Here is a 25,334-nt window from a genome sequence, read left to right on the forward strand (position 1 = left end):
ACAAAAAGTTACTGAGAGCTCAGTCACTATCTGGGTCCTGGACTACAGCAAGGAACAGACAACCCCCTTGCTCTCCTGGAACCTATTAGTTAGCTTGTGTTCCCAATTAAATAAAGCAAAGAAAGGGAGTTTGTGGGGCTTACAATTTTAAAAAGATACTCAGGTAAGGCCTTACACAGCACGAGAAGTTTGAGCCAAAGTCAGCAGGAGATGAGAGAATGAGCCATGGCAACATCTTCAGAAGAGGGTCCAGGCTGAGGGAAGAGGGGGCACAGAGGCCAAGTGGGAGTATGCCTAGGGGACACAGGTGGGGTGCATGAAAAGATGGTGGGAGAGGGGACCTGGAAGAGGGAAGAGAATGAAAGCGAGAGAGCCTGAAGGCCAGGCATGCCAGACTGCACAGGGCCTGTGGCCCTGGCTAAGGGTGGGATTTTCCCTCAGGTGAGACAGAAAACTGAGCAGGGGAACAAGTTCATTCCACCTGCTGCACAGCCAACAGACTGTAGGAAAGTTCGGGCCGATAGGGAAACTGATTAGGAAGCAATATTCTAGGTAAGAAAACCCAAGTGGTAGTAGCAGAGGTGGTGAGAAGTGCCCAGTTCTGGATGTGTGCAGAAGGCAGAGCTGGAGAGGTTTGCTGAGAGCACTTGGCCTGAGGGGTCTCTGGGAGAAGAGTGTTCCTGGCTAGCGTGCAGTGAGTGAGGGCAGGTAGCAGCAGAGAGCTCAGGCGCCCCAGCACAGTCCCAATGGACTCTGAGGCTGGTGAGGGGGGAGAGGCCACAGGTCTGTGGGGTTAAGGATGGAGGGAGGCGGAGAAGTGGCTTTTCCAGGAGCACAGGGAGCTCTGTGGGCACCCCCCTGCACTAGATAGCAGGCAGCACATCTCAAAGTCTTCCCCAACTCCTAAGGGTGACGGAAGAGTCTGCCCTAGCTTTTCGTACCATCCTCTGGTGTGGCACATATGACACAGCTCAGTGATGACTGGCCTCTGCATCTGTCTCTGTCAGCTCCTGGAGCATGGCCACTCCCTTGTTCACCTGTCTCTGCAGCACTGGATGGCACATGACTCATCACCACCAGTGTTCGCCTTGTGGTTGGGACCCGGCTAGTTTGCCAACCAAAAGAATAGTCCATGGTTGGCTAGGTCCTCTGGCAAAGGCTCATACCTGATTAACAGAGGTAATCAGGACATGAAAAACAACACATCAGCAAACATTTAAAAAGAAATCTCCTGGGGGCATCTGCCTGGCTCAGTGAGAAGTCTTGATCTCAGGATCGTGAGTTTGAGTTGGATATATTATTTTAAAAAGCAAATACTCAGGGTAGCTCAGTCAGTTAAGCATATAATTATTTTTTTTCCTCAATATCACATCTTGATCTCAGAGTTGTGAGTTCAAGACCCAAGTTTTACTTAAAATTAATTTTAAAAAGTCTCCTAAACCAACAAGAGCAACCATTTTTTAAAAAAGGAATTTATTTATTTACTTGACAGAGAGAGAAAGAGAGAGAGAGAGAGAGCGCGTGTGCGCACAAGCGGTGGGAGGGGGAGAGGGAGACTCCCCGCTGAGTAGTGAGCTTGATGCAGGACTTGATCCCAGGACCCTGGGATCATGACCTGAGCTGAAGGCAGACGCTTAACCCACTGAGCCCCACCGGTCGCCCCCAAAACAACCATTTATGAAGCACCTATTCTGCTCCAGGCACAGCAACTCTGCAAAGCAGGTGTTGTCATCACCATTTCCCAGAGGAGGGAAACAAGGCTTGGAGAGAGTAAGCAGAGCAAAGAGGAGGAGGATCATGGTTAACTATAGCTCAGAAGCAATGCAGAAGAGTGTGTGTGTGGGTGTGCGGGTGTGCGGGTGTGCGGGTGTGCGGGTGTGGACTGAACTTGGGAGTGACAGCTGCTCACATCTTAACAAGCCTTGAAGACACAGCAGAGAACACCGCGGGGTATAAGCTATAAACATCCCCCTGCCGTTTCACAGTCCTGGGGGTGGCTGGCGGCCTGCCACACGAAAGGCTGGCACAGTACCCAGAACACATGTAAATTCTTAACTCTCCACATAACGCCTTAGACAGGCTGCACGCATGGGATCACCTCGTACCACACAACCTAACTTACAACACAGATTCTCAACTTTCTCAAACGAAACTTGGAGGTGAAAGAGACAACCTGAGGCAAGTTGAGGTGGAAATTATAAATGGATCAGTGCAACATTAATAGTGCACCTTAGGCAAAGCTCCAAAGGGGCTGCAGCTCAAGACCTCTGCATATCTGGAGCTAGGGACTAGCTCCACATCTGATGCCCCCACCCTGGCCCCGACAAATGCCCTGGCAAGGTCACTAATGAGGCGCCCGTGGCTAAATGCAACTTCCCAGCAACTCCTGGCCCAGGAAGGGTTTCTCCTGATCCAGGATCAGGAAAGGGAATCTTAGAAATCAGAAGCCTTTTTTTTTTTTTTTAAAGATTTTATTTATTTGACAGAGAGATCACAAGTAGGCAGAGAGGCAGAGAGAGAGAGAGAAGGGGAAGCAGGCTTCCTGCTGAACAGAGAGCCCAATGAGGGGCTCGATCCCAGGACCCTGAGACCATGGCCCAAGCTGAAGACAGAGGCTTAACCCATTGAGCCACCCAGGTGCCCGAAATCAGAACCTCTTGATACATCCCCCAATCCTCCAATTCCTCCATCAACCAATCACCCTATCCTATTCATTTTATCACCTCCTTGGCCCACATTGCCACTTTCTAGTTTCTCCTAATCATATCTTGTCTAGACCAATGAAACAGCCCTTCTCTACTACCTACGCTCAATTCATCCTCCACACCATCCTCCACACCAACGCAAAGATTATCTAAGACACAAATTTACTCAACAGTTCACCGTTATTTAAATTCTTTAACTGGCTCTCCACAGTACACAGAGAAGAATCAAATTCAAGCTCCCTGCCATGGTATACACAATGGTTGATTCCGGGCATCAACGTGACTGAACCACAAAGTGTCCAAATGTCTATCTGGCCAAACATAATTCTGGGTGCATCTTGGAAGGGGCTTCCAGATGAAATTAATGTCTGCGTCAGTAGCTTGAGTAAAGCAGACTGCCCTCCCTGATTCGGATGGACCCCACTCAGCCTACCAGAACAAGATGGAGGTAAGAGGGAACTCTTCCTGTCTGCTTGCCTGGAGCTGAGACATGAGGATTTTCCTGCCTCTGGACTAAACAGGAAACACTGGCTCTTTGTGGGGTCTCAAGCCTGTCAACATCTGGACTGGAACTAGACCACTGGCTCTCTTGGGTCTCCAGGTTGCCAACTGCAGATCTTAGCACTTGCTAGCCTCCATAACTGCACAAGCCAACTTACTATAATCAACCAGCCGATCAGTATCTCTCTCTCACACACACACGGGTTCTGTTTCTCTGGAGAACCTTAATTCAGTACGTAAGGCTTTTATGATTTGACTTGCTTATGTCTTCAGGCGTATTGCTCAACACATCCTTCTCATAGTTTTCTTCAGCAATGAACTTTTTTCTTGCTCTTATGAAGGGTATCATGCACATATGCACACATCACAGTGCAAAGAACAGTAATAAAACAAATATCATTTTCCAACTGCTCAAGTTAAGAAACACTTCAGACCTTGGCACTTAACGTGTGGTCCCAGGACCAACAGAACTGGCATCACCCGAAAGGTTACAAAATGCTGCATCTATATCATTGCCCCCTCTTAGAAATCTGCATTTTTTAATTAAAGATTTTTTTAAATTTATTCATTTGACAGAGAGCACAAGTAGGCAGAACAGCAAGCAGAAGAAGGGGAGAAACAGGATCTCCACTGAGCAGGGAGCCCTATGTAGGACTCAATCCCAGTACTCTAGGATCGTGTCCCGAGCAGAAGGCAGACGCTTAATTGACTGAGCCACCCAGACATCCCTATAAATCTGCATTTTAAAAGCAACTCCAAGTGATTCATACACACATTAAGCCTCAGAAGCTCTCCTTATAAATTCCTGCACCCTCCTTCAATCCACAAGAGAGAACAAATGTCCTGATTTCGTGTTATCTGATTTTGTCTACAGCTCTACCACCCTCATGTCATCTATCCCCAAATGATCGCTGCCCCAGTCTCCTGCACACACCAGCTGTGCAAGAAGAGGGCAGCACTGCCCCAGCTGGACAGAGAGTCCAAGAGGAGGTGAGAAGAGTCTCTGGGTCAGGTCGTGGTCTGGCTTTCCCTTCCCTGGGAGGTGACAAGGCCCCTTCTGAGTAAGTTGCAAGCAAGGTCATGAGTGAGGCTTGGGCAACATGGGGCTCTTCACACTGGAGTGCTCAGGAAGACTGAGGTGTGGACCAGGCACTGGAAACGCGGCAGAAGTACGGCCAGAGGGAAGGGGCTGCCTCCCGCTCTCAGAGAAAAGCTGAGAACTTCTGTGAGGGACACAAATGCACCAGCAGAGCATCAGGGGAGAGACCCTCAGGAGCACATGTTCAAGACAAGCCAAATCCTCATGAGAATCTGGGCCAAGACGTCCTGGGCGCTCTGTCTGGGGTTTAAGAAGATGGCTCGATGGAAGTGGCGGCTGGGGAGGGGGGTTGTGATGCCCAACTGTCTCTGGGATCACAGCACTGCGGGATGGCTCAGCCCTGTCCACATCAGCCCCAGAGCCAGCCCTCATCCTCCAAGGGATTCCCTCCTTGTTTTCTTCTATGTTGAGTCTTGTCTTTTCTGCACCTCACGTCTTACTCTTTCTTGACTTACCTTCCAGTTTGGTGGAGTACATCTTGCAGTAGGTCCTTGAGAAAGGGTGTGTGGCAGTTAAATTCTGAAAAATCTTTATCTTTGAAAATGACTATCCTATACTCATTCTTATATATTTTGGCTAGGTCTAGAGTTCTTGTAATCATTTGCCTTCAGAATTCTTAAGGCACTGTACTAGTGTCTTTTGGCTTCATATGTTGCTGTCATGAAATGCAAAGCCATTCTGATTCTTTTTTTTCTTTTTTAAGATTTTATTTATTTATTTGACAGAGATCACAAGTAGGCAGAGAGGTTGGCAGAGAGAGATGGGGAAGCAGGCTTCCTGCTGAGCAGAGAGCCCAATGTGGGGCTCAGTCCCAGGACCCTGAGATCATGACCTGAGCCAAAAGCAGAGGCTTTAACCCACTGAGCCACCCAGGCGCCCCTTCCAATTCTGATTCTTGATATGTGACCTAGTACCCTACCTCGGCAACCTGTAGAATCTTTTCTTTAAACGCAGTGACTGGTATGGGGCTATTTTCTTCCCTAGTGCTTCCCCACACAGCGTGCCCTTTGAATCTGGCAACTCCTGTTCTTCATATCTCAAGTTATTTTATTAATCATTTCCCACCTTGTTTCCTCACTTCCTGTTATTTCCATTATTCAGATAGATGTTGGACTTCCTACACTGGTTGTCTAATTTTCTTTTTTATTTTCCATCTGATTTGTCTTTTTCTTTACTTTTTGGGAAAATTACTCCTATTTCATATGCATAGTTCACACATATACTTCATATTTTAAAAGATTTTGCTTTCTGAATTTTTAAAATTCTTGTTCCATAAATACAATGCATCTTCTTAATCTCTCTCAATAATATCTCATTGGCCAAAAATAATTCACATGTCTAAGCCCCCAAATCAAGGGATGAAGAAGTATACTCTGTCTGCTACAAAGCTATGCCAAAGGTGTGGGTATATAATATGACTTATAGGGGTGCCTGGGTGGCTCAGTGGGTTAAAAGCCCCTGCCTTCGGCTCAGGTCATGATCCCAGGGTCCTGGGAAGGAGCCAGCGTCGGGCTCTCTGCTCAGCAGGGAGCCTACTTTCTCCTCTCTCTCTGCCTGTGTCTCTGCCTACTTGTGAACTCTGTCAAATAAATAAATAAAATCTTAAAAAAAAAAAAATGGCCTATAGAGTGAAGAACTGAGACCAAACATTTAACTGACCCCCCCACACACACAATTAAGGGATAGGACATTCTCCCATCAATAATAGCAACTCATATTAAAGATTTATTTATTTGAGAGAGAAACAGAGAGTGCGGGGGGTTGGGGGAGGGCGGTGGTGGTGGCAAGGAGAAAGGGTAGAATCTCAAGCAGACCACAGAGCTCCACTCTGGACTCAATTCTACAACCCTGAGATCATGACCTGAGCTGAAACCAAGACTCAGACACTCAACCAACTGAGCCACCCAGGCACCCCAATAACAGCAACTCATTTTAGCCATGACTAAAGATAAAAGTCAGGGGACAGACAGAGGAGGGAGGGCATCAGAAGGCAAGGAGATGTATATTTTAAAAGTGCCCCAATTCTCATATGTCCCCGGCCACAGAAAGTGTCTTTACTATACTAAATAACGTGTTAACTGTGCTCTCGTAAATCATGTATTAACCAGTAATATGTTTCTAAAAAGGCTTCCAATCTTTGAAAAGTTCTTTCGCATGTACGGCATCTACAGAACCTAAATGGCACAGTGGAAAGACAAAGAGCTCTGGTACTGGACTCTGGTTTGAATCCTTGTCTTACCTCTGAGCTGGCAATCTTGACAACTTAACCTATGAATCTTAGTTTCCTTACAAGTAAAATTGGCGTCAATAATATCCACCTTATGAGACCGTTGTGAGGACAGAATGACAAAATATTGAAAGAATCTGGTTCTTGGGACGCCTGGGTGGCTCAGTCAGTTAAGCATCTGCCTTTGGCTCAGGTCATGATCACAGGGTTCTAGGATCGAGTCCCGCATTGGCTCCTTGCTCAGCGGGGAGCCTGCTTCTCCCTCTGCCTGCTTGCTTTCTGTCAAATAAATAAATAAAATCTAAAAAAAAAAAGAAAGAAAGAAAGAGAGAGTCTGGTCCTTTTAAAATTTTCTTTTGACCTGAGCCCCTTGACTACTTAGATCAAAGCAAATGTGACTGGATGCCATGATCCAAAGACAGGCACATCATGATCTAAGTAGCAGAATTGGCCAAAGGCTGAATCCTAGGCTGACAGTCCCTTCACACAGCAGCCCACCTCTGGGCAACCCAGGGCTTCCTTATGGAAAGGTGCTGATTATCATTAGCCAGTCAGCAACACAGTCTTTGCTTTTCTAGCAAGGGAAGAGATGGTCTGTGGTCCTCTGGCTTTAAAAGAACCACCCTATTTTTCCTCCCCTGAACCACACGCCCCAGAGCCCAAACCATGCTAGATTGTGTTCTCTGCTTAGAAGTATATGTTTCCACTTAATTTACAATCTCTGGTCTGTTAGGTTTTTTGTCCCCTTAATATCTTTTTTTTTTTTTTAAAGATTTTATTTATTTGACAGACAGAGATCACAAGTAGGCAGAGAGGCAGGCAGATAGAGAGTAAGAGAAGGAAGCAGGCTCCCTGCTGAGCAGAGAGCCCGATGTGGGACTAGATCCCAGGACCCTGAGATCATGACCTGAGCCGAAGGCAGCGGCTTAACCCACTGAGCCACCCAGGCGCCCCCCCTTAATATCTTTTAAAGACAAGGTGAGTTGGAGAGAAGAGAGACAAAATACCATACCTAAGTCATGTAATTACTTTAGGCCAAAAGTGTCACTGCATTCAGGTTTTTGGATCCAGGCCCATAACCAGCTTCATCCCTTTTGCATGCAAATGTTTAACTACCTCCTTTCTCATTTACAGCACCTTCCTTCCCTGAGCCATAGGGAAGAACTACTGGAGTGTGTGTGTGTGGGGGGGGGGTGTTTGTTTGTTTGTTTTAGTTTTGTTTAGATTAACAAATTTTTATTCATAACTATACAGAAATAGAGATGCAAAATAGATACACAAAACATGATTTTATATTTTCACTGTTTTATATTTAAGCAGAGAATCACAGAATCTATTACATCTTTCTCTGATTTTTAAAAATTTTATTTATTTGAGAGCATAAGAGACAGAGAGAGTACACACAAGAAGCAGGGGGAAAGGACAGAGGGAGAGAGAAAAGCAGACTCCCCACTGAGCAGGGGGCCTGATGCAGGGCTCATCCCAGGACCCTGGGATCACAACCTGAGCCAAAGGCAGACACTTAACAGACTGAGCCACTAAGGTGCCCCTCTCTGATTGATTTTTGAATGAAACTGGTCTAATTTCACTGATATAAATTTAATTAAGAATCCATTAATATTTCTAAGAAGTTTCCAAGGTATATAGTGTGTAAAATCACAGCTTTTATCTTGTAGCTAATTTTTTAAAAAACTGTACCATAAAATATACCATCTTAACCTTTTTTAAGTATATGGTACATGCTGTGCATCTGATCTCTAGAACTTTTTCATCTTGCAAAACTGAAACTCCGTATCCAATGAACAGCTCCCCCAACCCCCATTCCTTCAGCCCCTGGCAACTACCATCCTATTTTCTATTCCTAAGAGTGACTATTTTAGATATCTCATGTAAGTGGAATCATGCAGTATTTGCCTTTTTTGGCGACTGGTCTATTTCACTTAGGATAATGTCCTCAAGGTTCATCCATGTTGTAGCGTATGACAGGACTTCCTTTCCTTTTTAAGGGTGAATAACATTTCACTGTACGTACACACCACATTTTCTTCATCCATTCATGTCCTGATGGGACACTTAGGTTGCTTCTACCTCTTGGTTACTGTGAACAATGCTGCATTGAACATGGGAGTGCAAACTGGGGGCTACAGGTCTTACTTCTGCCAACTCCACTTCTGAAATGATCCCAGCTTGAAAACATACAGCTTATGACTTCCCATTCAGAGTTCCAGCTGCAGGGCCATCCACTGAATAAACACTTGCTGAATATGTGGCAGGTATGGTTCTAGACTCTTGGTCTTGCTCGCAGGTGGCTCAGAGTCTACTGGAGAGCAGCAAACACACTAACTAAAGCTGAACATGATTTTTCTGACAGAGTGTGAGCACCTGGCCCAGCTTGAGGAGGGACGTGAGAGGAGTCCTGGAAAAGATGATGTATGAGCAGAATTCTGAATGAGGAGCTGCAGATGTTACAAGACTGGGGAAAGATACATGTGATGATACCAAGAGAATTTAGGCCATTTCAAAGAACTGCATTCAAAGTATCTGGGGGATCTTGGGAGGGCGTCACCTGGGCTTCATTCCCATGGTACTGGATGCCACACCGATGACAAGTTGCTCCACTAGGCCTGGTAGCACCAATGCTGCTCCAAATGTTTACCATGTGCCAAGTCTCTGCCGCTGCTCTGCTCTGACAGACACAATAGTTCTCCATGGATCTCAGGGCCTTGAGCACTTAACATCTGGTCTTTGAGTTAGAATGCTTTAAATTCAGACACATAAAGACCGGGTAGCTGGAGTTGTGGCATTTTCCATTTAAAGACATTACTCCTCCATCCTAAAGTAACCAAATCAGCTCTTTGCAGGAATGCTCCACAAGAAAGCAGACAGAACAGGGTAAGAAATGTGAAGGCAATGAGTGGTATTTGATGCAGGTAACAAAATTCACGACAAGGCTCCATGCTCTTTAATTCTCCCCCTTAGAAATCAGAAGTGAGATGGAAGTCATGGGGATGAGTATTTGAAAAATAAAGTTAAATCTTTTCTGATAGAAAGCTGAGCCTGATGTGGCTAATAAATCTAACAATAAAGACTGGTTTTGCCAGTTAGGTTACATGGCAGAGAATGTCCAAACTTTTCAGATATTAAACAAACTATAGTCACAGTTTGATGAAAATCTATTCAAAGCCAACAGAAGTATTTTATCAAAAACACTGTATTGACAAAAGTGTAGAAATGAACAGTATTTTGATTGGCCCAATCTATTTTGAGAATATTGGGTTAAACAAGGTACCTCTAAGAAAAGAAAAACAGGTATAATCGGTAATCAATTGATAAGACTTGATAAAGCCTTTTGTATATTTCTCAGTAAATGAGTAAGTGACTGACTGAGATTAATCCTTTCATAAGCAGATGGATTCTAATTTTAAGTTTTTATTTAAATTCCAGTTAGTTAACATACAGTGTAATACTAGTTTCAGGTGCACAATGTAGTGATTCAACACTTCCATGCATCACCCACAGTGCTCACCACGGCAAGTACTCTCTTTAATCCCTGACACCTGATTCACCCCTCTGGTAATCATCAATTTGTTCTCTATAATTAGGAATCTGTTTCTTGATTTGTCTCCTTTCTCTTTTGCTTGTTTTCTTTCTTAAATTCCCCATATGAGGAGCCTGGGTGGTTCAGTTGGTTAAGTGTCTGCCTTCAGCTCAAGTCATGATCCCAGGGTCCTGGGACTGAGCCCTGTGTTGGGCTCCGGGCTCAGCAGGGAGTCTGCTTCTTCTTCTCCCTCTGCCCCTTCCCCTGCTCTCTCTCTCAAATAAAGAAAATCTTTAAAAAATAAATAAATTCTACATAAGAGTGAAATCATATGGTATTTGTCTTTCTCTGCCTTATTTCACTTATTTCGCATTACACTCTCTAGATCCAAGATGGCTTCTAATTATTTGTTTTCAATAACATTGAAAGAGTACATAACCAATTCCTGAGGTTAATTAGTAAGCTAATTTTTGATGATTGATCACCAAGTGATTTTTGGTATACAACTCAGGCTTTAAAAAAAATGTGTAACAATGCTAGAACTAAATTTCTTCCTTGCTTTTGCATTAATGTGAGTAAGGATTTCTGGAGCTTACATTTATAAAAACAAAAAATAGGGACAGAATTGAAAACTCTTATTTTATCAACAATATTCACTCCTGGTTGCATGAACAAAATGCGGAAGGGAAAAGACTCATCCATCTCACAAAGGGAGGTACTTCTTTTATCTTTCTTTCTTTCTTTAATTTTATTTACTTATTTGAAAAAGAGAGATACTTTATGCAAGAGAAGGGTTGAGAAAGCAGAGTGGGGAAGGAGGAGGAAGAGGGAAAGAATCCCAACTGGACTCACCACTGAGTGCTTGGGGCTCAGTCTGAGATCATGACCTGAGCCAAATCCAGGAGTAGGACCCTCAACCAACTGAGCCACCCAGGGACCCTTAAGAGAGGCATTTCTAATAAACTTGTGCTCTTTTTGCTTAATGATTATTTACAAAAATTTATAATGTATTTGTTGTGTGTTGTGCACTAAGTCTAACTCAACTTACTGAAATAAGAAAATATGTAACACACAGAAACTTATAAATACTACATATATTTTTCTTTTGTATAAATCAACCTTTTTTTAAAAGATTTTATTTATTTGATAGAAATCACAGGTAGGCAGAGAGACAGGCAGAGAGATAGAGAGGAGGAAGCACGCTCCTTGCTGAGCAGAGAGCCTGATGCGGGGCCTCTATCCCAGGAACCGGAGACCACAACCCGAGCAGAAGGCAGAGGCTTTAACCCACTGAGCCACCCATGCGTCCTTAAATCAACTTTTTTTTATTATTATTTTTTATTTTTTTATAAACATATAATGTATTTTTAATCCCCAGGAGTACAGGTCTGTGAATCGCCAGGTTTACACACTTCACAGCACTCACTCAACCTTTCTTAAAGAAAGCAAAAATATCCATAGAGCTTTATGGTCAAAGTAAATTGAAAAGTTTTCAGTTTCAATTTTGATGCCTTTATTGTTGCCGAGAAATTTGCTAGAATGAAAATAAAAAGACCTAAACACACACACACACACACATATTATGTTAGAATAAAATTATGGGGGTGCCTGGGTGGCTCAGTGGGTTAAAGCCTCTGCCTTCAGCTCAGATCATGATCTCGGGGTCCTGGGATTGAGCCCCGCATCGGGCTCTCTGCTCGGCGGGAAGCCTGCTTCCCACCCCCCCCTCTGCCTGCCTCTCTGCCTACTTGTGATCTCTGTCAAATAAATAAATAAAATCTTTAAAAAAAAAAAAAAAGAATAAAACTAGGTAGGGCAGGGGCTTCTGGGTGGCTCAGTCGGTTGAGCATCTGCCTTGGGCTCAGGTCATAATCCTGGGACCACAGTATTGAGTCCAGCATCTGCTTCTCCTTCTCCCTCTGCCCCTTCCCCACTGCTTCTGGGCTCACGTGCGCTCGCTCTCTCTCTCTCTCTCTGTCTGTCTCAAATAAATAAATAAATAAAATCTTTCCCCCAAAACCCCAAAACTATATGGGGCAAGTATTAAAGAAATGCAAGGTGTAAGAGGAAAAGGAAGGATTTCAAATTTCTATGGAAAAAAAAAAAAAAAAAAAAAAGCATTTGTTAAATGGCTGATAAAAGTGTACTCCTAAAGTATTCAGATTCCACAGACTACATTTTAAAAAGTGATGTAACCACCTTATTTTTAAATGTTAATATTTATAATTCTCTGAAAGCTACAGCCCCTGAAACTACAAATAACATTTTCTGTCTTTTCTCTTTTTAAAACAGTTGATTCATACTGAATTATATGTAAACGCTTATAAGACTGTTACATATACTTATTTTATATATTTCACTTAAACTGAGTTACAATAATTAAGCGTACAGTTGATCAACACAATGAACGCATTATGATTTTTTAAAAAAATTTTTTAAAGATTTTATTTATTTATTTGACAGAGAGATCACAAGTAGGCAAACAGGCAGGGAGAGTGGGGGGAAGCAGGCTCCCTGCTGAGCAGAGAGCCCGATGTGGGGTTCGATCCCAGGACCCTGGGATCCTGACCTGTGCTGAGGCAGAGGATTAACCCACTGAGCCACCCAGGCGCTCCTGCATTATGATTTTTGGTAAGCTTAAAAACCTGGGATGAAGTTTTAGATGTCCACATGAAATGTGTTGAAGGGGGGTGTGCCTGGGTGGCTCAGTGGGTTAGAGCCTCTGCCTTCGGCTCAGGTCATGATCTCAGGGTCCTGGGATCAAGCCCCACATGGGGCTCTGCTCAGCATGGAGACTGCTTCCCCCTTCCTCTCTGCCTGCCTCTCTGCCTACTTGTGATCTCTCTGTCAAATAAATAAATAAGATCTTTTAAAAAAAAATGTGTTGAAGGGATTCGCAGTGCTGTAAAGAATTATTTAGTTCAAATACCCATTATCAAATACACAGCTTTTCAGGATAGGACTACCTTTCTAGCTTTACCTTCTAGCTTCTAACACTTGAAGTCCCAAATTCATAAGTCCCAAATTACTGTCATAATTTTGTGCTTTTGCTTAGTTTCCCAAAGGGATCAAAATCCTATTAGGTGCCCTGTGATAAGAGCTCAAGTCCCCATGTATATTAGTTGTATTTAAAGGCTTGGAAAACTCCTAATAAAGGAAACTGTTTAAATTTGTTTCTCCAACTCTAGAACTCTTTTAATATTCTGTAAAATTAATGCTCCACAGAACAACTTTTAGGCAAAGCATCTAGCAAAATCTTAAGACATTTAAAAGTCTTTTTTTTTCAATTTTATTTATTTATTTGACAGACAAATCACAAGTAGGCAGAGAGAGAGAGGAGGAGGCAGGCTCCCCGCTGAGAAGAGAGCCTGATGTGGGGCTTGATCCCAGGACTCTGGGATCATGACCTGAGCCAAAGGCAGAAGCTTAATCCACTGAGCCACTCAGGCGCCCCTAAAAGTCAAGTCTTTAAAGCCTTCCAAGCTTCATCCAAGAGGCAGCCCTTCCCAGTATTCCCCCAGGCTTTGCAGCCCTCAACACAGCTGTGCAAAAACTAGCTTGCCACCTACTCCCCCTGAGGCTATAAGACCTAGGTCCAGTATGACCATGATTCCTGGCTCTAAGCAGGGGCTCAAATGGCTGAATAGACCAATGGAAAGTGGCAACTGCAGGAAAGGAGTGGGCAATTCACAGGTTTCTACTTCGGATGACTAGCCTAGGTAAAATAGAAGGAATATAAGATTGGCAGGAAAAAGGGAGAGTCCATTTTGGATATGTGGGAAATAAAAGTGGAAAGGTCTGGTAGACAGCTGGAAATATGGATCTGAAACTTGGAAGAAAGATCTGGAGATCTGCAGACTCTTACTATTATAGGCGGTAGATGGAGCCATGAAACAAACAATGACATGACCCAGGAAAACAGGACTATGTGGAAAAAGTAGAGAGCAGAGTAACCCAGGGAATACTAGTATCTAAAAGGCATACCAAGAAAGCTTCTCAAGCCAAAAAACTCAGAATTCTCCCTTTCTCCTCCCCCCGACCCCCCAATCTACTCCATCTGGCCCATCACTGAGCCCTGTCACCTCTGCCTTTGGGAGCTATACAAAACCCAACTCCTCCTCTCCATCACCACTGCCACATCCAGCCTCAGTCTAGACCACCACGAAAGCCTTAACTGTATCCACTCCTGTGCACACCAACCCGAAGCATTCTCCATAGCACCAGAATGGCCTTTAAAACATAAGTCATGCTTCTGCTTAAAACCCTGCTAACTGCTTCCCAGTGCACTTGATCTGGCCCTTCTTACCCACCTCTCACACTAGCTACCTACCTGCCATCTCTCCAGCCACAATGACCTCCTTTCTCAGAAGGTTCCTGCCTCAAACACCTGGTGCTGGTGGTTTTCTCTAACTGGAATGTTCTTTTCTGAGACTTCCAGCTGACTGATGATCCCCTGTCAATCAGGCCCAGATAAAGACAGAGCATCTTATCTAAAGCTGCTACTGTAAGTCAACCAGTAGCACAATACTCCTTTCATTTTTTCTTAGCATTATAATATTATAAAAATTAGTTTTTTAAATTATCTATCTCTTTCTCCATGAAGCCGGAGTTTTAATTTGTCTTGTTCACTGCTGTATTCCTAGTGCCTAAGATCCCCTCTGGCCCACAGTAGGCACTCAAGTACTCGTTGCATGAATTATTAAGGGAAAGCAGGAGACTGAGAAAAAAACCAGAAAGCTGGTAAGAGAATCAGAAGAGAACAGAGGGGTGCCTGGGTGGTTCAGTGGGTTAAGCTGCTGCCTTTGGCTGAGGTTATGATCCCAGGGTCCTGGAATTGAGTCCCGCACAGGGGTCTCTGCTTAGCGGGGAGCCTGCTTCCCTACCCCCCACCCGCCTGCCTCTAGGCCTGCTTGTGATCTCTGTCTGTCAAATGGATAAATGGAATCTTTAAAAAAAAAAAAAAAAAGAAGAGAGCAGAAACTAAGAGAAGAGCCTTGAGAAGGAGGAAGTCAAAAAGAATGATGACTAAGAAGCCACTGAATTTGGCAATTCCATCTTTGGTGCCCTTTAAAAGGGGCAATTTCAGAAGAGAAGAGGGAAAAGGCAGATTACAATGGGCTAATGAGTAAATGGGAAGTTCAAGGGGAAAGGGCAAAGGGAAGGAAAAAGATGGAATACTATTTTGAGGGTGAGAAAAGACAAAAGAAAGGAGAATAATTGCTTATGCTTTCAAGCTGAAGGGAAGGGCCAGCGGGAAAGGGGACCAAAGATAAAAAAGGAAAGAGGGCCAGGACAAGGTCCCGGATGTTATAGGAAGAAATGGGATCCTAAAGCCATATTAGTCATCTCTTCTCTAAAACTATCCCACATGATTACAGTAAGATGTCTATTTTACGTTCAGAAACATCTATTCCCTGGAAGTAATTTGTTATTTGCATAATTCTAACACAGTTTGGTCTACAAAATCATTACTAAAATGCTGTATATGTTTCTTAACTCTTAAAAACACACACTGGGGTATCTGCAAGTAGAAAGCTTTAAGATTTGCAGGTAGTGCTCACGTAGTTCAGAGAACAAAGGTGTTTTAAGAGAGAGAGAAAGAGATGGAGGGATGGATGTAGACAGGAGAAAGAGCGTGTGGGCAAATGATAAAGCAAATGGGACACAATGGTGGTATGGGCAGAATCTAAGTGAAGGATGTACAAATGGTCTTTGTAGTATTTGTGTAACTTTTCTCTAAGTTTTAAATTATGTACAAATAAAAAATTAAAAAAGAGGGAGAGAAAGGTAAAGTTCTTACACCTAAACTAAGCAGGGAAGGCAACTTCCATGAATGGTTGGCAGGCAACTACCAAATTTCTCGAGACTTTCACAACTACTTCAGGAATAAGCAGCAAAAATGTAACAATAGTGGATAAAGGGATGAAGCATAAACCTTTATGGCATTTTACTAAAAGAAAATGCTCAAGCTACTGCATAAGACGATTTTCATTACAGAACACTTGTATAAAGTGGTTAGAAAATTCTCTATAATCTAGCATTCCTAATAAAAAGTCAATTTTTGGGGGGGCACCTTGGTGGCTCAGTGGGTTAGGGCCTCTGCCCTCGGCTCAGGTCATGGTCCCAGGGTCCTGGGATCGAGCCCCCCCCCATTGGGCTCTCTGCTTGGCAAGGGGACCTGCCTCTCTGCCTACTTGTGATCTCTGTCTGTCAAATAAATAAATAAAATATTAAAAAAAAAAGATTTTATTTGTCAGTGAGAGAGTGCACAAGCAGGGAGAGTGGCAGGCAGAGGGAGAAACAGGCTCCTCACTAAGCCAGGAGCCCGACACCGCACTTGATTCCAGGACCTGGGGATTGTGACCTAAGCAGAAGGCAGATGCTTAACCGAATGAGCCACCCAGGTATTCCAAAAGAAGTCAGTCTTAACTGTTGTTAGAAAGCAATACTGGGGGCACCTGGGTGGCTCAGTCGGTTGAGCATCTGACTCTTGATTTCAGCTCAGGTCATGATCTCAGGGTCCTGGGATCAAACCCTGCACTGGGCTATGCAGTTGGCACAGAGTCTCCTTGGGACTCTCTCTCTTCCTCTGCCCCTCCCTCTGCTCTCTCTCTCTCTCTTAATAAATAAATTTTAAAAAGAAAAACTAATCTGGTCTTTAATACACATACAGTATAAAGAAAACCCAGTAAGGTCATTTCTTGACAACTAGAATAGAAAAAAGTCTGAGGCACCGTTCTGTTCCATCTTTAACAGAATAAGCAGAATAAGGTTAAGACTGCTGGTGGTGGGACATCCTAAGAAAGGAAAAAACCTGAAGGCTGAACTCTATAAATCTGATCCCTTTTCAGTTTTACAAACGGTTACTGATGAAACAGCTGCCTACCAGTATAGTACAACTGGGGGTGGGGGAGAACTAATAATATTCCCTATGTAAGGGATATTAATCAGATCAAGTACACATATAGAACTGTCCAAAATAACAATGACTAAGAGGCACCTTCTCCACTCCACTTCTCTGTGGAAAGCTGTGCTCTCTCTCCAAACCAAAGTCCTATCTGGGGAAGGACGCTCTCCTCTCAGAACTCAGTAAGCCATTAAAATGGAAAACATCACTGTTTTCTTAGTGACACGGACCTACTCTGTTACTACGACCCCATTCCAAGGCCAAAGAGCTCAGCTAGAATCAGTTGTAGACTGAAGTGAAAAGGGTCCCGCTCTCTAAGAGGGAGGCGGAAAAGCAGTTCCACTCTGAAGTTTAAACTCATGAAATCCTTGGGTCAAAGTTTAATGTGATAAGACATCAACATTAACACGGTCCACCTGCTTAGGCTCTAATGCCCAAAGGAATGAATGACAAGCCATATGCAAGTTCTAACACACTCAGAATTAATTTCTCTTCAAACAGCGTGCCTCATTTCTTTCCAGTAAATCAGCACTAAAAATAACATAGAGAGTCTAAGCTCTTACTCTCTTTAAACAAATTGAATCAGCACTCATACACCTTCTACAGTGTTCAAGGCAACTGTTTGAGTATAAAACTAGGATTTTTATGAGCTTTCGTTGTTTACTTAAATTGGAATGACCATCCACTACTCTTACAGGCTTTCCTTAAAACAAGAGTTGTAAGTAAAGGTGGCTCATGAAATTAAGCCATTTTACTTTTCAGGGTTAACGTGTAGAAGGATAGATGACTGAGTAAAGTACTACAAAGTTGAGTATCAATCACTCAGCGTGTGAGGAAGGCCTAAGATGTGCACAGGACTGAGCCAAACTCCTCCCTGCCTCCCAGGGCTTACAGTCGACTTGGCAAGACAGGACCTAAAGCAGTACCACTATCTGCCATACCTTTTCCGAATGTTTTCACAAAGAAGACTCCGAAGGTAGGCTAGGGTGGTCAGAAACTAGCTTTAAAGAAGAAGAAGATGAGCCAAAGGATGAGGGCAGGATTCTGAAAGGGGAGAAAGGCCCTGCAGGCAGCAGCCTCTCTGTTTAAGAAATAGGAAATATTTTCACACCCGCACTCATTGGAGTCTTGTAAGAACCCTGGAGGATAAGAAGCTAAACGACATCCACAGTTTACAGATGGAAAAAATGAGGTTCAGAAGCCTGAACTAGTCGATAGGATAAGCAATGAAAATGTCCAGCAGCCCAGTGTAGGAAACAATGAGGAAAAGAACTCACCAGAACATAGGACCCGTGGGGGCAGAGCATTTAGAGAGGAAGAAGGACCAAAGACTAGTAAGGGACCAGCACAGCAATAGCCTAGTGAGAGGTAATAAAGGCACAAATTTAAAAAACACACAGAACAAACTAGACCGGTAACACTTGTTTTAAACTTTAAATCACCAGGAAAAACCACCACCAAATAAATAAATAAATAAATAATCTTCCTTTTATAAATCAGTTTCACGGATGTGAACCTCTAACCAACTAATTCTCTGACATGATCGGAGATTTTTAAGAGCTTTATCCATTAAAACGGGAGCTGTCGACAATATTACTGGAATTACAAGTTCACACATTTCGGGGCTGCCTCAACAAACAAGCAATACTTTCTTCGCAACTCGGTGAGCGGTATTATGCCTTTTGCGGTGATCTCCCAAGATTTTTGGATTTTTCCGTTCAGAACCGTTTAATTTGGACAACCGCGGATCGGCTTATTTCCATATGCAAGCCCTGACTCTTCAAAGAGCAGGGACCTTATAAATATTCGCAGGATAAATGAGGCCACTATCAGAAGCAACTCTGTGCCAGCCTGCTCCCCCCCAAAAAGTTACCAAACATTCGGAATCAAGCCCGGAAGAATAACCTTTCAGCCACCGTTCCCAGCCTCCCAAGCCGGGGCCTTAATTAAGTCAGGTCCTTACGGTCATGTTCTCCCAAAGTAAATGCCACAGTGCTGTTTCCCGCAGATGACAACCGCTCCGTCCCTGCCGTGTCAGACTCCCCCGAGCCAGACCCGAGGAGCTGCCGGCACCGGGGAAGCTACAAGGCGGCCGGGCGGCGTCAGGGGCAGCGTCTCCCCTAGGACAGGGGACAGAGAGTGCTCCCCACGCCCTACTCACCGCGACGGGTCGGCCGTGCTCTGGGCCGTCGGCGGCGTCGAGTCGCGGAGCCGAGGCCGGCGCGGCAGACGCCGGGGCGGCGGCGGGCGCCGGGGCCGGGGCAGCGGCCGAGGCGGGCGGCTGCCGGTGCTTGCCGGCGCGCTTGGCTTTGGCCTGGATGCAGCGCTGGTGCAGGGCGAAGGTGTGCTGGCGCTCGAGCTCCAGGCGCTCGGGCGACACGGCCTCGTAGCGGGCCTCGCAGGTGCTGTGGTGGCGCCGGCACAGCTCGATGCGCCGGCGGAGGCGCTCCATGACCGCGCTGTGCCGCGGCAGCGCGAACTCCGCCATGGGGCAGGTGGGCAGCACCATGGGCCGCGGGCTGCACGGGCCGGGCCCGGGGCGGGCCTCTCGGGGCCGACTGGCACTGCGGGCTCCGCTTCCCGCCGGCGGCCCGGCCGCCTCACGGCCGCGCCATGGCCCCGCGGGCTGCGGAGCGGGCTCGCGCGCGGCGGCGGGTCTTCCTCAGGCCCCGCTCGGCCCAACCCGGGCCGGCGCTCGCTGCTCACCTCAGGCTTCGGCCTGTCCCCGCCGCCCCGACCCCATTGTTTTCCGCGCCGCCGTCGCCGCCATCTTAAAATTGTTTTCAGGGCTCTCGGAAGAGGGCGGGGCCCCGGCGGGCGACCCCGGCGTCACGGCTGATGAGCAGGCACGGCGGCCAATCAGAGCAGGCAGAGCGGGCCGCCCGAGGGGTGGGAGCGAGCACGCAAGAAGCGCGTTGGGGCTCCCGAGCCGAGTTTAAAAGGAACTCTCAAGTGAGGGGCGGAGGGAAGCCCCTGGGCTAGCTTGAGTGCCGGGCATACGGCCAAGTGTGACCGACGGGAGCCGGTCCTAAACGCCACCCTTCTCCGGCAGGCCTTTCCGGGCCCGCGGAGGAAAGGGGCCATCCGGTGCAGCGTATCGTTAACTGCCTGACCCAGACGCCCGCCTGTCACTACAGCGCTTCACCAGTTTCTTCCCCTGCAGCCTTTTTGAGTTGTTTCCATCAACTCAAAAGTAGCCACGCTTTTTCAATGTCAGCTGTTTTTCCACCGCATTCCTTACGTCCAGCCTCATCATTGGTCGGAATTGTCCACGAGTGAGCTGGAAGCAGCTTCCTCTTGCACCATTCTGAATCACTGTCAGTTTCCACTTGATATAAAAGTTTGAGCAAGTTTCAAAAGTACTACTTAAAAAACTTAAAAAAAAAAAAAAAGCCGCAGCAGATGTTAAGAGGATTCTGGCTCCATTACTGGGGACTAGAACTGTAAAGGCTGAAGCTTCAGCCAAAAAACAGGGAGCCTGGCGGGCCATTAAAGGATGGTGGCTTAGGTAAGATTGAGTCACTCAACAAAATCCAACCAGAGACAATTACGTTTAGTATTATAACCAGTAGGCATAAGGGGTGGGAGACCGGGGGTGGGTGGGGGTGGGGAACAGGAGCAGTGACTCAGTACTAAAACTAGGTAACTAAGCCTACGTAGGCCCAAGAGGTAGGGGATAGTCATGGGCAACCTAACTGCTAAAAAGTTAAACAGGAGGTGCCAGGACCACCACCAGTTCAAACATTTGTTACAGTAACTTTTTGCTAGGGCCCACAAAAATATTTTAAAATCAGAAGGGAAAAAAAAGTTCTTACGTAGTATGTTTTTATACCAATGCTGTAAAAAAATAAATACAAGAGGCTCAAATCAAAAGTGTCCAGAGCTCATGAAGCCCACATAAATGGTTTTTTTTTTTAAATTTTATTTATTTATTTGACAGAGAGAAATCACAAGTAGATGGAGAGGCAGGCAGAGAGAGAGGGAAGCAGGCTCCCTGCTGAGCAGAGAGCCTGATGCGGGACTTGATCCCAGAACCCTGAGATGATGACCTGAGCCGAAGGCAGCGGCTTAACCTACTGAGCCACCCAGGCGCCCCTGGTTCTGGGTTTTTTCCCTCCAGTCTTCAAACATATACTTTACATTAGAATTAAACTACTTTCTAATAGGGGAGAGAATAATCACTAAGAGTACTACACTATGTATACTTCCCTTCCAGCGAGGAATCCAAAAGCCTTAGCACATATTTAAGAAGTTTTGACCTAACTTCAAAAACATTCTTGAAATAGTACGTGAAAGGTAAGTCTGATTCTGAACAGACATTCTCTAATAAAAATTAAAAGTTCAATGGCTCCCATACATCAAAGAATGTTATCATAAAAATCTTAAGAAAAAAAAGCGGGGGTGCTTGCCTGGCTCAGTCAGTTATAGCTCCGCCTTCAGCTCAGGTCATGATCCCAGGGTCCTGGTATCAAGCCCAGTGTCTGCCTCCTTGCTCAGCAGAGACCCTGCTTCTCCCTCTCCCACCCCACCTGCTGCTTGTGGTCTGTCAAATAAATAAGTAAAATCTTAAAAAAAAAAATTATCTACAAGTTACTGCTCCCTCCCCCATTTCTGAGCTGCTATCCTTACTCTACAACAGGAAATGCTGACCCGCAATCCAGCAGAGAAAGAATGCCCAATCTACACTGAATTGACTGGATCAAATCCACACGGTGACATGAAGTAATTACTCAACTATCCACATTTTCTGCAGTGTAACACTTGACTTGGAAGATACCATGAAGAAGTTCAGTCAAAAGCAGACACTTAACACAGGGCTTTAATGTAATACCATTTAGTGACGTGACAATTTGAGAAAAATGGAGAGTATTTTGTGGATAAGAGAAATTGAGGAACACATCTGATGGAGTGGGATTTTACAACACTGTGACAAGACAGCCAGCACAGAAAACTATTAATTTAAGTGCATTTAAGAGCTAAATACTGCTGGTCATTCATTAATGTGTCAGACATTTAATCGGAAGGGTGCACCTTCAACAAAGAGAAAACCAAGAAAATTTTTTTTTCTTTCTTTCTTCCTTTTTTTTTATTTTAAACAAACTTTGCTACTAAATAATCCCAGAAAAGCAAAATGAATCTTCTAGCTTGTACTTGTCATTCCACAGATCAGCTGGAAGAAACTGTTAGGTGAGATAGGAAGGCAGGTTTCTGGAAATGCAATAATCCCACACATTTGCTTCAAGGAGAAACCTGCAGACATATTTTCAGGTCTTGCTAAGTAACTGTTTATTTGCACTCAATACATTTGGGAAAGTCTGCTACATAGCTAAGGTCACTGTGACCACATAACAACAGATGAAAAGGATAAAGCACGGAACAGCAAGAAAAATTCATCCCACCCTCCTAAGAATTTCAGTGAACCAGTAAAAAATTGAAGATAAACAAAATAAACAGATACAGCCTTCATCTTTTACGAATATACTTCCTCCCCAAATCTCCCCAATATAAACACTTTGGAGTGTTTATATATTCAGTGCAAGAAACAGTGTCATCGGTACATTTGAAACACCTCTGAAGAAAGAATAAAGCTAAAACAATTCTGAATACATTTCAGTGTGGTGTAATAATGATATTACACTAGAGTGATGGGGGAGAGGCTCTGATAGCACCCATCTGCATTCCACATGAAATAAACAAATCTAAGATCACTTTTTAAAGAATTCTACAAGCCACATACCCAAACAAAATAATTTTTTTTTCAACAGGACTGCTTTATCATGTAATTTAAGACACAAATGTTACATGAACTGCAAATGAAGACTTAAAAAGTTAGCAGCTTAAAAAAAAAAATCAGATAATTCATGCTGTATGTCACTCCTCCCATAAATACTTTTAGCCTGTGTTCAATTACAGTCAATTCTGAATTGGCTCACCTCTGGCTTAGACTTCTCAAGTCTTTACACAGAGTAAAAAGAAATGGATAAAGATGAAAGACAGTATTCTATCCTGTACTTTGACCCTGGAAAGGTGTGGGTCTGCTTAAAAAAGGAAGAAGAAACACTTAATCACAATAAAGCTTAACACTATGCGGAGCGTATAATCATTTTCAGCGACGGACTGCAAGCTGCGCTGTGAAGAAAATGCATAGCAGAGGAAAAAGCTGGGGATCTGGGGCAACAGGGAAGGAAACAGTGTCAACACAGTGGAAGTGATGAAAACATCTGCATCTACTTGGGAGCCCCCATGCCCTGGGAGCATTCCTTAAACAGCCCCCTGCTCCGGATGGCTGGCGCCCAGACTCCCCCAGTTTGGGAAGCATGACTGCCCGCGTGCCACCTTATGCCACTTCCTCCACTGACTGCAAAGCTGTCTGGGAACGGAGCTGTTCCAAGGGCAACAGAACACACACACTGTATGGTCTAACCAACATCAAGAGGAAAAATTTCTTCTTTCTGTATGTCTATTTTTAATACAACTGAAACAGAACCTTTACATAAATTTGGGCTTCCATCCAGTCCATCTCCTCAGTTTCCTTAGGAGGAACTGGGTGATGGAAGCAAGCAAAACAAGATTATAACCACAAACGACTGCACTTTCAACATGATTATCAATTTTAAGGGACAGAGAACACTTGAATGTTTTGTAATACCAAACTTAAAAAACAAATTTCGTTCTAAAAACTGCAATTCATCCCCCTAGCATTTCTAAAGGTTGGTGTTATTTCTGCCCGGACAGATTAATATATTAAATTAAGCCAAGATTTTAAAGACTGGCAAAGTTCTATCACTCTATTTTAAAAAACAAAGATGTTTAAAAACAAAAACGAAAACAAAATACAAGTTAGTTGCTTCATGTTACATTTCACAACCATTAATGTTATATGCTTTCTTTCTACAGACACAGGGTCCTTTATGTCACAACTGCAATTACTGACTGCTTAGATGTTTACAATTACACGGGCTAGTGTTTGACTGGAGCCTGTCGATGGTGACGTCTGGAGGTTTTCTGAGTTTCAACCTAAGGTGTGCCAGGCCCTCGCCTAGGACCACGCTTGCAGGGAAAGGGGAGGGAGAGGAAATCACAGATCAAGTTCTTAAGACTGTTTCACTCTCTTCGTGGCTTTCTGTTTCTTGGTGATCTGTTCAAAATTTCATCCTCCTGTTGGTTGAAAAAATAAGAAATTCACTATAATTAGCAATGCTTTAAATAAGTGAAAACTTCACCAAGCTTTCAAGATCAGCCAGGCTGAGGGTAACCCATCTGCAGCAAAAACAAGAGAAGAAAAACGATTAGAAGAAAATGTACCAGAAACAATGGTGTTCTCAAAGGCAGCAGGGTTCTGCATGCTCTAATTTTGTCTGTACTGTTTTCTGTAAACATCCACTTTCCTCAATCTAACCCATCAAAATTTTCTTTAAAAGGGACCAGATGCCCTGCTTTCCCACGTGATCTTGCTCAATTCTGAATAACCTACTGGCCTGTGGGCACATTAGCCCCATTCTGAGGCTGAGAAAGCTAGGATCTCAGGGGATGGAGGACTGTCCCCGCAGCCCCCACACAGCACTCAAGACTGTAAGTCCAGGGCTCCTTGTACTCTACAGAGCAACTTCTATTTTGTGAGGAAGATTGGGGAATATAAAATAAATGTGTGAGACTGGTCCCTACCTGAAAGAAGTACATCTAGTTCAAAGTCTACATTGTAATTGAGAAGAATACAGCCACAGAAGGTATCAACAGCATTGACCTTTGTCGTTGGAGGGGCAGTTGGAGAAGCTGGTATGGAAACTGGGTAGGATTTTCGAGGAAGGAGCAGACTGAAACAGAGCAGTGCTTGCAAAAGGGCCCCAAGAAAGATGTAGATTATTCTTTCCCTCATACATCCTACTATTCAGTCCACCCAAAATCTGTACCCAGAAGCCCAGTGAGTTCTCACACTCTCCTCTACCCCTGCTCATAGCCACCATTATCTTGCCTGCATTATCACAGCAGCCTCCCAACTGGTCTCATTGATTCTCCCCGGTCTATAGAAAACACAGCAGCCCGCGTAATCAGATCCTGTCACTCCTGTGCCCCAAAGCCTGCAATGGCTGCCCATTTCACAAGCAGAAGCCAAGCCCACACCACCACCTGGGATGCCCCACCTAATCTGGAGCCTTCCCCACCCCCGACTCTACTGACCCACATGGTCTTCTAGACTACTACTTCAGGCCTCTGGGCTGGCTGTTGTCTCTGTACGAATATTTCTTCCCATGGACATCTCTACAGCAAAGTCCTTTATCTCTTTTAAGTCGGCCCCAGGGTCACCTCTTCAACAAGGCCTACCATTTCTAACACTGCACTCCACCCCACCTCCAGTA

The 25,334-nt window shown here is 44.5% G+C and overlaps 2 protein-coding genes across 9 annotated transcripts in view; both read right to left on the minus strand.

Annotated features, from left to right (window-relative positions):
- Positions 1–19,783, minus strand: part of MAML1 (mastermind like transcriptional coactivator 1) — a 45,293-nt gene extending 25,510 nt beyond the window's left edge. The window contains exons 1-2 of one of the 2 annotated variants that reach the window (XM_082723553.1): positions 19,651–19,782; positions 19,139–19,524 (exon numbers count right to left, since the gene is read on the minus strand). In XM_082723553.1, the coding sequence (XP_082579679.1) occupies positions 19,139–19,486 (348 nt within the window). In that variant the 5' untranslated portion in view covers positions 19,487–19,524; positions 19,651–19,782. Of the gene's footprint in view, positions 1–19,138 lie in introns of both variants that reach the window. The other variant, XM_082723552.1, reaches the window with a different exon arrangement.
- Positions 19,784–22,238: 2,455 nt separating this feature from the next.
- The window catches only part of CANX (calnexin), a 36,869-nt gene continuing 33,773 nt past the window's right edge, over positions 22,239–25,334 (minus strand). For all 7 annotated transcript variants that reach the window (XM_082723579.1, XM_082723580.1, XM_082723581.1 and 4 more), the window contains one exon: positions 22,239–24,135. In XM_082723579.1, coding sequence (XP_082579705.1) covers positions 24,082–24,135 — 54 coding nt within the window. In that variant the 3' untranslated portion in view covers positions 22,239–24,081. The remainder of the gene's footprint in view (positions 24,136–25,334) is intronic.

Source organism: Mustela nivalis (assembly GCF_964662115.1).
Source record: "Mustela nivalis genome assembly, chromosome: 3".
In the NCBI taxonomy this organism is placed as follows: Eukaryota; Metazoa; Chordata; class Mammalia; order Carnivora; family Mustelidae; genus Mustela; species Mustela nivalis.